We start from the raw sequence: 16,017 nt of genomic DNA, 5'->3' as shown, positions 1-16,017 counted from the left end.
TATTAACTCCAAACATTCATTTCTGGTATTCTCCAAGTAGGTTTTCTTTGGCACATGTGCACCTTTTCTTTGTTTGGTATCCCGCAGCGCTGTTGGACTTTCCAGTGGTCATTATGGGGTACTTAGTTAGGGCTACTTCCATTTCTTTTGGTTCCCCGTGGCTTTTAAATTTAGCTGGAATAAATAAATGCACAGGATATGACTTGATGGTGAGATTGCCCATCTCATAAGATACAAGTCTGATTTGGTTCACTCCAAAGTACATGCTTTACATGAAATCATCTCACAGCTGATTAGACCAAGTCTAAGGATGTTGAGTAACTTCCATTGAGAAGAAGACCTCCCAAGTGTCCCAAACGCAGAATTTTTGGTGTGTATGCCCACCTAAAAAAAATAAACTTGGAGAATGCAGAAAATTCTATTGTATTAAATCGGGTAAATACAATGCTACAGAAATAGTCCTAATTGAGTTATTGTTACTAAGCTACATACAAAAATAATCGTAGAGCCCCTACCCTCTGACCATTACACACAAAACCCGGCCATATGAAATATTGGGGGGGGATACAGAAAACAAGGCTGGTTCCGCACTTGTTACTCTGCACTGTATATTTATAAGAAGCCCTGGGGCTTTATCCAACTTTTCCATGGCAAAGTAGGGAGGATTTTCCATGTATTTTCTGGAAACTCTGAGCCGTTAATGCTGTTCCTCCAAGTATGTGACATGAGGGCTGTGGGCTTTGTTGGCACTTTATAAAATATGGACGACAATAATAATTAGTTTTGGAATGTAAACAAATTGTCTAAAAACCAGGATACATCTGCTCATAAAATGTTTGATTGTAGATACAAATTCTGATGACTTGCAATACCCTGTTTGGTCCATGTTCTATTTAGTCTGGCCTCCTGCCTGTGTGATATTATTTAATTGTTTTTTTTGTATAAAACACGTTTATAGTTGGCCTTCCATGTGTCAGCCACAGAAATTACATCTCTACTTTAGGATTTTTTAAACAGATTCATCACGTGCATATTTTTTTCTATTTTTTGGTGTTGCTGTCTGTGTATCCATTTCTTCCCCTAACCTGTGTAATAAAGTCTACAATGTTGTTCTCAGGTGTTCCCTCAGGTCCACGCAATGTGATTTCCATAGTCAATGAGACATCGATCACTTTGGAGTGGCATCCACCACGTGAAACCGGTGGCAGAGACGATGTCACCTACAATATCATTTGCAAGAAGTGCAGGTCCGACCGTCGCAGCTGCTCCAGGTGCGATGACAATGTGGAGTTTGTCCCACGACAGATGGGGTTGACCGACACGCGTGTCTTCATTAGCAACCTATGGGCTCACACCCCTTATACCTTCGAAATCCAGGCGGTCAATGGGGTTACCAACAAAAGCCCCTTCCCTCCCCAACATGTCTCAGTCAACATCACCACCAACCAAGCAGGTAAGTTAATCCTTTGCAAGTACAAAACTTGTATGGTCAACTAACAAGCTATCCATTCAAGGCATATTTCTTCTCGCCATTTTACTTCTTGCTAACTTCAACTTTGTTTTAAAACTGTAAATGGGAACTATTGCAAAATTATACTTAACCTGTCCAAATTTATTTAATAGGGTAAAATATATATGTATGTATGAGTGATAAAAACCAACTTTGGTTCTCCTCCTTCATCCCTTCTTGAATCCCCTTCTTCCTCAGTCATGTGTTCCATTCCAGCATTCGTCCATAGCTTGACTTTCTTCAGACTTTTTTTCCGTCACATAACTAGTTTCAATATCTATTAGTACCCAATCACTTATCGCAACAGCTCAGTGTTAGACCACAGCCATTTATCTGTCTATATCACGCAACCACTCCCAACCAACGGCATTCTAGGTATTTTTTCAGCATTTGTCCCAAGCATTCGTTTATTTATTGACTTCCTCCTAATTAACTTTTGACGGAGTTTATCCATTTTATTTGTTCATGATCAAGGTAGTTTTTTGTGTGACCTGAATGTATTAAAAATTTGAGCAGCCCCAATGGCTAACATTCTTTGTGCGTGATTATTTTTACACTTTTATTTCTATTTGACCTTTTTTTCATAGTCATTTTCTTAAATCTGCCACATCTTCAGAGAGCGGCTCATGATAAGATTGTTTTTCTTTTTCTTGAAAGTCCACTTTAAAGTCTTCTGCTCTGTTATCGTAATGAAGCAGAACCAGTGTTTAAATTCCCAGTGAACGCTTTACTTCAGGCACTGGGCCTCTATTTAAAAAAAAATAATAAACAAAAACTAACTTGTGCTAATAATGACTAGGGGATAATCTTGATAAATCTAGGAAGTAGCTTTCCACTAAAAACATAAAGCAGTGGTACCGAGCATTAATGTCGGCAAGTGTAGCTTCCCGGATTCTGTCTGCATTATCCATGCTAATCACGCAACAGTTCCAGAGCTATGAAGCCTGCAATTAACAAAACAGCAATCAAGTTAAGTGCTTAATTTCAGGAAATTAACATCCTTCTCCAAAAAAGGATGCGAATAGAAAAAAGAAAAAAAAAAGGCGGATTAGAGGAACGCTGGGTAAACAGAAGAAGCGGCGGCTTTCTGCCTTCTGTGCGCACTTGAGAGAGGGGCCTGGTATCAGCGAAGTAAACAGAGGTGACCTCAAAGATGAAGCATTATTATGCAGAACTAAAGCGAATAAAACGGGACCGGGATACAGAAGCTTGCGCCAATTGCATCATTTGGTGCGATTTTATAATTAACCAGTTTTGTCTCTTGCTTAGTAAAAGGAAACAACATCAAATAGAATGGAGGGACATTCTCGGTATCTTGAAATATCATCCACCCAGTCATCCTCCTCTTACACATTAAGTTCACTTTACCCCCTTTTTCTCTACAGCTCCCTCTACTGTCCCCATAATGCACCAGGTTCGAGCCACCATGAAGAGCATCACTTTATCTTGGCCTCAGCCGGATCAACCCAATGGAATTATCCTGGATTACGAACTACGATATTATGAGAAGGTAAGACTAGGCCAGTAGATAGTTGGAAGGTCACCATTTCATCTCCTTGATATCTACAGTTATTGTTAAAGATGACGACCGATTTCTTTTTTAATTACTAGGATCACAGCGAATTTAACTCTTCCATTTCAAAAAGCCAAACGAATACAGCCAGCATAGAAGGACTCCGGCCCGGGATAGTTTACGTGGTACAGGTCCGGGCTCGCACTGTGGCAGGCTACGGGAAATACAGCGGAAAGATGTGCTTCCAGACGTTAACTGATGGTGAGTAGAGAACCGCCATACACGGAACCTCAAAATATTTGGCTGGTGCGGTGTGTTACAATGTTTAAGGTGTAAACTGTTGAATTTGGGTCTGTTACAGCAACTATAGTGTCCTTATAAACAGCCTAAGAGTGTATTAAGGAGGAAAATTGTATATATACAAAAAATCTATACATGTAGAAAGGTGAGCATGTCAAACTTCGCCAGGCTCTCTGATGTCCGCCGTGTCTTTAATTTTCCATCTCAATCTTCCTCCGTCCGGTGCTTGTTCATTGTGCCGTGATGACCCATAACCTCAATCTCTTATTTATCTGCACTTCCAACGGGTTAACCTAATGTATTCTGTCAGTTTCCCTTAAATGAAATCCTTCCACAAAACTAAATGCTGTTTCTATTTTTTAAAACTGGGAACATCATTTCCCTTTTTACAACTTTTCTCGTCTCTGTTAATGGGTTTTTTGTGTGTGTGTGTGTGTTTCCTTTTAATTTAATTGAAACACTTACAGGTTAAGTAGACTGAGATATGTTTTCAATGACTGGTCGGAAAACCATTTTCGATTTCATGGATTTTTAAATCACCGCCTTAATTCGACAACACTTTTTTGTTTGTTTTGAAAACGATTGATTTTAAAAAGATAGCGATTCCTGACCATGTTTTGCTACGCGAAGCATGCCTTCGGGGGCTCTGGTCCCGTTGTAGGTGGTTTGTGAGATCTACAAAGTATGCAAATTGTTCCTATTCTGATTAGTATTAGTTTATGGATTTTTGTTGGAATATACAAAGTTCTGCTTATTATTACATACTTAATGAGTAGATACGTCAGCACACCACCCCCAAACCAGAGTACCCCAATAATTTGCATACTTCAAAGCGTTACAATTATGCACAATATGCCTAATATATTTTTATTAGCAGAATTATTATTTTGTTCTGTGTATCTTTGGTCTTCAAGTTAATTCAGATGTTGCAGGGTCGCAATAACATTAAATTGACCAACCTACTCCTTTGTCGCAGGTGGTACTTTGGCCTGTTCGATCCTAATTTTCCCTCACTGTGCGATAATTGAATTCCAACACATCTGTCACTACTTGACAGACGAGAGGGTTCTCCTCCACGAGCGGAAATATTCTGCCCACGCTGGCAGAGGGCGGCTTGCCAGATGATTGCGTACGTAACACTGCTGGCCGTACCCAGTCTGGGCACTGGGAAGGGAGCTTGGCGATGCCAAGGCTCACTGTGTGTCTATGTTATTCCAAAAACACTTCATGTCTTCTCTGCCAGTCCTCGCTTGTGTATCTGGAAACAAATCGCTTGCGAACATATGAAAGAAACAGCTCTCTTATACCACTGGTTCAAACACAAAGGATTTTGGAAAAATAGAAGGTTAAAGGAGGTTTAAAAAGCTGCCAATCCAGCTCTTTCCTGTCTGCTGATAGCATTTGAACTTTGGCTTTTTGTAATTTTCATATTAAACTAATGTCTATCACAGGCAGTTTGGGATCCTCTTCAGTTAGGAAATGACTATTAGGCCAGTTATCTGAAACAGTAACTACCCATCCCTTTTCCTTGATAACTAAACATTTTTCTTTTAGTTTTTTTGTTGTGTTAATCTTTTTGATGAATAACCTGTTGGTAGCACTCCTTTAGATATACATTCCTACCAGGAAGGGCTAGAGCCCAAAAGATACAATGACTCACCAGATGGAAAGTTAAATGCATGGCGGGTGGGGGCTTGAGGGACAGGAAAGGCCACGTTGTAGATTCAGGAAGGCCAGTAGACATTGAGAAGATAGCTGTCGCTGTAATGGGTGATATCGATTGCCAGTTGTCTACTGGTATTCATGGCATACAAATGAAAAATTATTCTAAACCCCGGGAGCCAGGCGTTCCAATTATTTTGGTGGTGTTCAATTTGAACGCCAGCTGCTGTACCTCTGAGTTGCCTAAAGGCTCCTCAAAATGATTCTCTCTTTTTAAACTTTTTTGAGATTGAGCCTTATTCTATGTTTGTCCCAATATGTCTGTCTGTAGACATTAATTAGTGAACAACTCAGTAGGAAACATGAGATTACATGAGGTCACTGACACCATAAGGAAATGGGTTGAATCGGTCATAAATGGGTGCAGCTTCAAAGTGCTAAAGCAAGGTTACTCGACGTATCATTGTTTAACTTGGTTTAGATTATTTTGGTCTCAGTAATCTTGTGTAAAAGGGGGGGGGGTAGTAAGGCTTTCGTTTGAAACCACAATGGAAGTCTCATGTCACAGTCAGCCACCATCTATGTGTATTAAATAAACATGCAATTTGTAAGCAGGGATCTGTGTTTAGTGTCGCTGCCTGCCGACAAGGTTAAAAATACTGACCAATGCGTGATGGCAGCTAATCTATTGCCAGATCAGCCTGTCGGCATGCTGGAGTCATTGTCTGATCCCTGCTTACTGGTGAACATTGTGAGATTATATATGCCCTTAATATAATCAAAATATAGTTACATAGCCACACTTGTGTACTACAACTCCCCTGATCCTCAGCAAGACTTTACATATGTGTTATCCATCCTGCAACCTAAAAAAGAAGGTGCATCGGATAAAGGGGGAACATAGGGATTTAAGGCTTAGATTTCTTTTCTTTGGTGTATATGACATGTGTACTTTTACCTATATAAGCTGTGTTGCCAGTCTGATAGTTTTCCTATTAATTTTTTTTTTTTCTCGCATTTACTACGATAATTGTATCTTTTTTCTTTGTTTTTATAAGGTTGTCCCTAAATACAACTATATCAAAACTATGAAAATAGCTCTGGACTCCCGGTGGGGGTATTTATTGCCATATTGAGCAATATTCTTTCCTAATGTGATGTTGGGGAGATCTGAGATCTCCCTTGCCCCCATTTACACTACAGAGGTGCGTGTGTGTTTAGCGCAGTCTTTCTAGTATCTTGTACCCAGCCGCGCTCGGCACAGATGCCTGATGGGAAGGTAGGTCCTGATGGGTAGCTGTTGTATTTCTCATATCGTGTCCTTCAGCTGCATGTTGCAAACTGATCATTTTTCTTTAAATGTTCCCAAAATCAACACCAAGAGAGGAAAAACAAAACCCAATCTTTTGTAGATCACAGCTGATTTCAATCCAACAGAGCATGATTGAAGAGTTGTTATTCTTTCAATGCAGCGCCAACATTTCAGAGGATTTGCTTTTCTTTCCTTACACAATGCGGAGTTCATTTACCCTTTACGTGCTGTGGCTTAAGCTTTGTAGCAATCTGCCAATACAGGCGTCAATGTTTAAAGATGTGTTTATGCGTGATGGGAAATGAGGTCTCTCTCGAAGCCTATGACAACTGTGACCCATATATATGTTTCTTCTGCATCATGCCTTTATATAGGTTACACGTAAACAGTGGAATTATGGCACTATTTGGAATGTGCTATACTATATGTAGGTATATTATATAATGTGTCTTCAGATGTTGTCAGCTGGGTTGCACACCTTGGGTGTCAAGTGGGTGACAGTGATATTTATTGTCCATCATCCTGGCATCCAGGCTCATCCTGGCATCCAAAGGGTGCATCGGATGAGCCTGGTAACCCATCAGCTCAAACAGGTTAGCCTATTTTTCTTTAAATCTTCTTGAAATTCAGCAAATAAATGGAACTACTGGTTGGTAAAAGCATGGAAACACATTACCTGCACATAGGTCAAAGAAGAATCAACACTGATGATCGTCAACTCTGCTCTGAACAAATATTACAACAGATGTATCATGTCGTCTCAATAAACACATGAGTTTTTCCGTCCCGCAGGTATATTGCATTCTGAGCGAGGAAAGATGATGGTTTCATAAGCGTGCTATAGTGCATTTGGTTGCCTTCTGCAAACAACAGAATAGTGTTAGTGAACGGAGCTTATTTGTTGGTTTAATAGAAATGCCTATGGCTATTTGTCAACACTGGTCTCTGGAAATAAAATTCAATAACGTTAAAATTTATATGAAATCTTATCATGACTTGAATGCCGGCGTCTTCGAAAATATTGTAGCATACAATGGCTTTTGGTTTGTCTGTTAGATGCACCGACGTCCGGCTGAAAAGGGGTTAATGGTGCAACTAGGCCAAGAACTGGGCAGGCTGTGTGTGTTGGGATTGGCTTCTTTAATCTATTAATGTTGGAAAGTCTTTTAACTTTATGTGTGCCGAGGTTTGTGCCACAATAATCACCCATCTTGCTTGATAGCTTTAAAGGATGATGCCAGTGGATGTTTGATGAGTCTTAAAATGATGTCATACAGATGCTGTCAGGTCATATAGTTTCACCTTTCTGTGTAAATCGCTAATTCTGCCGTCTCTGTTGTTTAGAGGAGTACAAGTCGGAGCTGAGAGAGCAGCTGCCCCTGATCGCAGGATCTGCAGCTGCAGGAGTGGTCTTCATAGTCTCTCTGGTAGCCATCTCCATTGTCTGCAGTAGGTGAGTAGGAAAGAACGCGCGTCTTTATGTCGGGGTCTATATTCTACAGTATGTGAAACGAACACGGGGTTTGCTTGCATTAACATGCTTTTAACTTGGGATGTTTTGTTTACTGAGAAAACATGAAAGCATTTATTTTGTTTGTTTTGGGGGGGGGTTTGTACAAAGAACAATTCTGGTAACAAAGGTGGCTATGGTAACTGCACCTCTGATACCTGAATTTGTACGTACTCCCTATAAATAATGTAGCTTTATAGCACGCCACATTCTCCATGGGAGAACTTCTCTCATTTCTCCAAGCACCCTCATCGTATAACGCCTCCTATTGCTCCATATAGCCATTCCTTATGACTAATAATGTGTCTGCCTCGCAGTATGTCACCATGTCCTGACTAAATGGAGCTCTGTGAAGCACATTAACTTGGGAAATGAAACCTGGAACAGATGCCGCCAGTGGCTATGTGTACAAACCTTTTAATGGGCTGGTGTTTTTCTTTTATTCCAGGAAGAGGACCTACAGCAAAGAGGCAGCGTACAGCGACAAACTGCAGCATTACAGCACTGGCAGAGGTAATCTGCCGGGCCTGGGCGGCCATGTGTCTGTTATTGGGGTATATACTGTGCCGGTTGATAGGAAACATGTTTTGGATGCTTATAGCCAGATGGAAGGCAAATAGATTGAAGAATAGATGTCAAAGCTTCAAGCTCGTTTCCTTTATATTTCTCTGCAACATTTGGACAGGTCTGGATTTCCTATATGGCACTCCTCGTCAACAGTATTTAGGAGAGTAGACATGACTAATAATTGACCCTACTTAGATCATGTCCTTCAGCGATCCTGCCTACAAGCAGAGGGGGTATGGTGTCTCTCAGCCAACACTATAGTGCAGAGACTGCCGGGTACCCACGGAGAGCTCCCCTTCTGTCCTGTGACATTGTCGGTGGGCCAATACTAGTTCTTGTTTTCTGTAGTAGCCATTTAACTAGTGAGGCAATTACCCAATCAGTTGTAATATTATGGGAACTCTGGCCCTGCTTCAGGAAGCTGTATTAATTTGTCCCTGTGTTTTAGAGGACAATATGTTTATATCCTGGACCTGGGTAATGTACTTTTTTTATTTCTCGAAGTGCTCCCTCTCGCTTTCTTCCTTTCATCGCTCCTTATCAGTCTCCTCTCCTATTGCACATTACTCAGCTGCTGCAGCTGCCTGCTCTCACCTTTCCCGTGGCCTCCAATCACAAGCCCTTGTCACATGTGATGAATCTTGATTTCTTGGTAGACTTCTTCCTTCATTTATCTGCTAATAGGTTTCTTATGACATAGTAAATAATAGCTAGGTTGCAGGTTCTATGCTGCTCTGTGCTTCCTGTCCCCAATCTGTCACGATCGTGTCCCATATTCTCTCGGCAGACTGGTTGGGGGTCTCTAAAGAGACACGTAAAAGAAAGGAAGAAGAAACAATAAGAGGTCATCTTCTGGGCTACACAAGTGGACATTGTCTGTGGCCCCATACAAACAACACAAGGGGAGCTTTCCAAAACAATTTATTCCAATGCAAGAAAGAAAGAAAGCTTTAGCACCAATAAATATCTTGGCTCAGATACATCAAACACTATAGGCTCATCATGAGTCTCTCTGCTCATATATATAAAAAAATAAGGCTACTTAGGAGTTAAATTAATATTTTGTAAAGAAAAAATAAACATTTAAGTAAATGCATTAAAGTTCTATATAATTATACATATACATGTGTATATAGATACCAGCCATGTCTATAGGCTGCTGATTGTTATGCAGCTGGAGACCTGAACAACAGCCCGTCTGTTCTTGATGGTTTTCTTAATGTCAATGAGCTTCTTGGCAACAAGCAAGGTGAAAATTAATTAAGTAGCTAACATCAAACCTGCACAGTAATGTGTTTTTGCCAAGTTTGTCTTCAAAAAGTTTACAAAGCCCAATGACTTCCTGGAAGCAGAGAAACTTTGAATTTAAGTATTATCGATAGCACAGAGGGAACAAGCTTAGGACACGGAGAACAAACCTTCTTTAACTCAGAACATCCAGATACACTATGAGGATAATGGAAGGATGATTTCATTAGAAGAGGCACGTGAAACCTGGCAGGCATAGGGCAATGAGAGATCAAGAAAGAGCGACATAGATTCTTGTAATGAGAGACGACCAGAAAGGTGGCGGGGATGAGATGGTGTCGAGAGGACTGGTAAAGTGAGGAGAGAGAGGGAGATTATAATAAAGATAATGCTTCTCAAGGTATGATACACTGGAGAATGTGGTGACCAGATCCAGGTCTGTGACATGGCAATACCACGTCTGACATGTTTTACATGTCACATGTAAGTTTAACAATAAGGTTTTTTAATGTTTGTTATTTCCCACCGTTCTCTTTGGTTCTGAAGTACACTGACTCCGGTGGTGTGTTAAAAATCTCACAGCTAATATTGCATTACGTTGGCCGAGGCGTTCCTTGTCTGATTGATGTTATATTGAGTTGACGCACCTGGACGATCTCCCTTTTTCAGGTTCTCCAGGGATGAAGATATACATAGATCCTTTTACATACGAAGATCCCAATGAAGCCGTGAGGGAGTTTGCCAAGGAGATTGATGTCTCGTTTGTGAAGATCGAGGAGGTCATCGGGGCTGGTGGGTCTCATCAACATCTCTAAATATTTACCTAAATATACGGCTACCAATATCTCCTTTAAAACATTTTAACTGTGTTCATTTTATACAATCTCCTAATTTCATAAACTGTTTCCTCTGTATCGTCATTTATATAACATTTCTCTAATAGTTCCTTCATGCTCCTAACTCAATTTCTTCCCACTGCATCAGTATGATCTTATGTTCTCATAATTACCTCTTTATTGTTCTCATTCCTGTGTCTTCTGACCCTGGTTCCGTCTACCTCGTTATTGTGGTTATTGCTGCTCGTTATTGTGGTTGGGATTTGTGACCATTGCTGTCACGCAAACAACCACATGTTCAGGTTCTGTTATCTCTTCAATGTTTTTCGTTGTACATGTATTGTATATATTGTATCCTCAGTGGCCTGGAATGACCACATCAGCGTTTCTGTGTGCGCTAAGACCGATCGTCGGTAATTATATGTGTACTTGATTCAGTGACTGGTCAGAACCTTAGTTGCTGAGAATGGATGCCCTTACATGCATGCGCCAACTGTTGGAAATACGTGTATTGTGATTGAACTCCCTGCCTAAACCGGGACAGTGCATATTATTGCCACACCACATCCACAGTCCCATAAACATGGCTTCTCATCTTTCTTTTCAATATTTGACACATGAAAGTAACTACGTGATAATGTATATAGACATGTTTCGGATTTGCCTGCTGGGAGTTGAATTGTTAACATGCGGGTATTGTTTTAGCACACAAGAAGAAGAAGGTGGCCCTGCCACGGCTAACAAAGGAAGGGTGTATAACCAGGATAGTTACTAACATTGTCATTTGTAATACACAAGAAGAGACTCTCCAGAATTTCTTGGACAAGAATCCACATTATCCTAAGGGGGGCTTTTGTGTTACAGAATAACCCAGGGACCATCTTATCGGAGTAAAAGGGATGTAATCAGTGACTGCATTCAAATCCGGGTGGTACAAACACAGGGAAGTGAAAAAAACCTACAAAAAATCAGATAAGAAGGATTATTAATATGAAGACCTTTAGTTACCGCAGAACCAAGGCTAGGCACAGAGACACTCCGGGCAGAGATTTTACCAAGTGCCCCAAAGGCACCAGTTATTCTTTACATGTCGAGCAGGGAATCTTTAGTATAAACATTAAAATCCTAAAAAATGTATTGTCTTTCTGAAATTCCTGATTTCACTAATTGATGGCCTACAGGAGAATTCGGAGAAGTGTACAAGGGGCGCCTGAAACTCCCAGGAAAGAGAGAAATCTATGTTGCCATCAAAACACTGAAGGCCGGGTACTCTGAAAAGCAGAGACGGGACTTCCTGAGCGAAGCAAGCATCATGGGTCAGTTTGACCACCCAAACATCATTCGGCTGGAAGGTGTGGTGACCAAAAGCCGGCCAGTTATGATTATTACAGAGTTCATGGAAAATGGAGCCCTGGATTCCTTCCTACGGGTAAGCTGCAAGACTCATGGGTGTTACATAGCATTTGACCTTTCTTACATTCATAATTCTTACTTAAGAGAAAGGGAATTGTAGCCTTAGATACTTATAGAATCGCACTTTAATACATTAATAAGCTACTAAAAACAAAGTAGTTACACTACAGTCATGTCTATATGATTGGCACAATCACAGCTCAATGTTCCATTAATAATGGGGTTTATTCCTCTATTGCTGCTTCTCTTAAATTGAAATTATCGCCCAGACTAGCATCCTTTAGTACACATCAATACCGATTACTCAGTTATTCAGTCAACATAGTCTTCCAATACAGAGAAGTGATTTTGTTAAAATGCTTCTCATTCTAGGGGCTCCTTCTATACGTCTGATCTAATGTTGTGTTTTCTGCAGCAGGGATATATATATATATATGCTACTTATAATAATGCCCACGTTCTCTGCTTGTTTGGGGTTTCTGAAATGTCTTCGGGTCAGCACCCTGGACAGCTACCTGATTAAACCACCAGATGCTGTATGTGTGGGAATATATTAACGCTGTATTGTATATGTGAGTAGATGGATCCGCGTGGCAGCCATGATAGAGCTGCATTATATGTCTATTCTGTCAACATGTTACTCTTGACAAATGTGCCGTGTACCATCATGATGTATTGAGCATCACAGCTTTATAATAACCTGGGAAACGTCTTCATTTACGAGAACAGCTCTAACGGACAGGGTACATGGAGTGCGACACAAGGGCACATGCAAGGTGTCTGAGATATTCGGGAAATGCACCTTGTCAGGCATACCCCGCTCTCCATACGCGGGCTGGTGTCTCTGACACTGCCAGAACGGCATTTACTCTATTCTACGAGGCATTCTGTCTCATACACAAGAAGCCCCAGTGGATTGGATCCAATAACCTACTTTGCAGAGGAGCCGTGGCACCAATTAATATCCCTATTTTTGTCTGAAGGCTGAAATTAGATTTTTAGGTCATCTGCAGGTTGCGTTTGGCTGGCACTTTGTCTTCAGAATCACGCTGCACCGTCTCCAGACAGCCGACGCTTTATACTGATATAGGTCAAGATTCACACCGTGTATGTGAATAGATGATCAGAGCTATGTACCAAGATTGATATAAAGAAACTATGAGTGGAAATAAAAATAGTTTTCATAAAACCATTGTTCTGTGAAAGTGGTCCATGATAGCTTCAATAGAACACACTTTTCCATAAGCCTCTTGGCGGGTTTTTAGGCTAAATGATCTTTCTGTGCCAAGTTGTCCACTTTTTTCATATGTTGGTTCTTTGGTGCCTACTATTATTAAGTGGATCAATGGGCAAACCCGATTAAATGTTTAAAGTGTATGAGACAGTGAAACCTCAATTCATGAGACTGCATGGTTTAATAGTTCATGAGGTCCTTTATTTTGGATTGCCCTTCGCTTCAAGAGACGATGTGTTAGAAGCTCTCTTATAAGGCAACTGTTTTCCTTTGTCTTCAGCAAAACGACGGGCAGTTCACAGTGATTCAGCTGGTTGGGATGCTCAGAGGTATTGCAGCTGGTATGAAGTACCTCTCAGAAATGAACTATGTTCATCGTGACCTGGCAGCCCGAAATATCCTGGTAAACAGCAACTTGGTCTGCAAAGTGTCGGACTTTGGTCTGTCTCGCTATCTACAAGACGACACTTCAGACCCCACATATACCAGCTCCCTGGTAAGAATATACATGTTTATATGACGTATATATTTTCAGAGGCTCGTAAGTGTGCTCGTAGGTCTCATTGATTATATATCCTGCTCTGTTTCTTTAGAGGTTAATCCATTGGATCCTGTATTTACAGTTAACAGTAATATCAGGCTTTTTTTGTTAAAGGAACCTGCTCGAACACTCAGGTTTACATACATTTTGTTTTGTACATGTATGTAAAATGCACATTGTCTCTTAAAAAAAAAAATATTAAGATTTTATAATAATTAGAACCCATTTGTGCTGCCCTTTGGCTCATATCTGGTGAGTGTTGCACAATCTCTCTGTTTTCTGCCCGTTCTCTCCCTTTTTGTCATTTTAAGTCCTACTGAAATCTTAATCCATAATGCATGCCTTATTTCCAGGAAGTATTGTCTGAACAAAGGACTTTTCAGTTTAAGTTAATCAGGCGCAGGAAAGGGATTCATCTCTCTGTTGATATGAAGAGGTCCTCCTGAATGAGATGTCTTTATCACAATAGATTAAATGCATTTCTTCAAGTCAAGGTTTCCACTGCCCTTGGAATAAGCAGTAATATTAATAAACTTACTTTGAGTCGCAGGGCTGCCACCTTGAGATTCTAGACACAGTCCGTCATTGCATGAGAAATGAAAAGAGAATTGTTTTTTTTTTTTCCTGTAATGTAATGAACAATCATATTGAGCCTTCAGGGCTGCCTACTGGCAGTATTTATTGCGGTTCTATATGTGCGCATTTAGGGGAGATGTATAAATCAAAATATTACTTACAGTAGCATGAGACTCTTTTACCCCCGAGAGTTTCAGTAAGTATAAGGAATACATGGCAAGTCACAAGGTGGCTTGAGTAAAGCTTGGATGGTTGTCCAGTAGCGTTATGTCGCTTTGTTGGACCCGATTAGATAATCGGGGAATGTTCTGTATACTGTGTGACTCTCCTGTGTGTGTGGTTTCTTCCAGGGTGGGAAGATACCCGTCAGATGGACAGCCCCAGAAGCCATCGCTTACCGCAAATTTACATCAGCCAGTGATGTGTGGAGTTACGGCATCGTCATGTGGGAAGTCATGTCATTTGGAGAACGGCCATATTGGGACATGTCCAACCAAGATGTAAGAATCAAGTTCCCGCAAAAAAAACAAACCGAGGAGAGGGTAGAGTGGATAATTAGGGTGCATTGAGTGATATGGGATAAATCCAGAGGAGAAGAGCAGGGGAAATGGATAGAACACATAAAGGGGGGGTGGATGATGAGGTGGAGAAAAATGGCGGATAAGATGACGCAGTGTTTTATACTCCAAGAGCAACACAAAAAAGAAAAAACAATTGCAGGGCAACAAATGTACCTACAAATATATTAGAAACAAGATAAAAAAATCATCCATTGAAATAACCAGAAGTAATATTAATTTTAATTGCGTATATTTGATTTCTCAGACACTGAACATATATAGCTTTCCTTTCCGTGTTGGACTCTCCTGGTAGTGTGCATAATCGCGGGAACATTTTATCAATGTACATAAACACAGGACTCTTCCGTCAGACTAGTGCATTGGCAGCCTGCCCTAACTCACTAGCCGTCTTGGCTGCGTTCACAGAACCCCGTCTCAGACACACATGCCCTCAGCCGCAGACGTCTCTGCTTCCAGGTGTTAGGGAAAACAGGAGTGCGGTTTCTGCGGAGTGCGGTGTTCAAATACAGCAAAATCAAAGGCAGAAATAAAGGAAGCGAGAGGGAGGGAGGGAGGGCCGGCTGCAGGTGAGCTCTGAAGCTACTGCTCTGTCGGATGGATCAGGCTGAAAAAGAAGAAAAGAATCCACATAAAGCAAGAAAATTGGAAAGTGCAGCCAGTGCGCTGGGAAGTAATTGGACTTGAAGAAGCTTTGAACATGTGTCAGGCTGGTGGAGATGCTCCGCTTTTAAAGTAATGCAGTGAGCGGCAGATATAATGAAGGGGAGAGCAGAACAATGCTAGGAACAATGTGTGGCTTTGATTAACCTGCCGCATCCCGGGATCTGTGACTGCCCTCCCTCTCCGAGTCTCTGTAATCACACAGTAGGGGAGAGCGGCGTCACAGTCTTTGGCAGTAATTAACACGCGTGTACGGTGTTACTGAGGAGTTAGGAGCACTGAGCGACCTTGCCGTACTCTGTAGGGCCTGGTCATGCTGGGAGGAGATTACTTTCATACAGCACTATTCTAGATCTTAATAATCATACTCGCAGTATGGCTGCATTGATTACCAAGGAAATAGCAGGTTAGATAAACAGATACACGTGTAGATTAGTGTGCGCGAGGAAAGTGTAACCAAACATTACAAAACACCCTGGAATAACGGAGCCCGAGAAGCTCTCATGTGGACACGTAAAAGAAAGTGCAGCACGTGGAGACATGACGCGCTCCGT

The 16,017-nt window shown here is 41.1% G+C and overlaps 1 protein-coding gene across 1 annotated transcript in view; it reads left to right on the top strand.

Annotated features, from left to right (window-relative positions):
- The window catches only part of LOC149288164 (ephrin type-B receptor 1-B), a 69,767-nt gene that overhangs the window by 46,872 nt on the left and 6,878 nt on the right, over positions 1-16,017 (top strand). Inside the window, exons 4-12 of the mRNA XM_089492033.1 lie at positions 1,118-1,453; positions 2,896-3,020; positions 3,122-3,284; positions 7,642-7,750; positions 8,256-8,320; positions 10,292-10,414; positions 11,640-11,887; positions 13,386-13,601; positions 14,573-14,722. Of these exons, the coding sequence (XP_089348159.1) occupies positions 1,118-1,453; positions 2,896-3,020; positions 3,122-3,284; positions 7,642-7,750; positions 8,256-8,320; positions 10,292-10,414; positions 11,640-11,887; positions 13,386-13,601; positions 14,573-14,722 (1,535 nt within the window). The remainder of the gene's footprint in view (positions 1-1,117; positions 1,454-2,895; positions 3,021-3,121; positions 3,285-7,641; positions 7,751-8,255; positions 8,321-10,291; positions 10,415-11,639; positions 11,888-13,385; positions 13,602-14,572; positions 14,723-16,017) is intronic.

The sequence above is a fragment of the Sceloporus occidentalis genome, unplaced genomic scaffold (genome assembly GCF_023333645.1).
Source record: "Sceloporus occidentalis isolate IW3139 unplaced genomic scaffold, rSceOcc1.0.p SCAF_53, whole genome shotgun sequence".
Lineage (NCBI taxonomy): Eukaryota > Metazoa > Chordata > Lepidosauria > Squamata > Phrynosomatidae > Sceloporus > Sceloporus occidentalis.
This window is presented reverse-complemented; position numbering and strand designations above follow the sequence as displayed.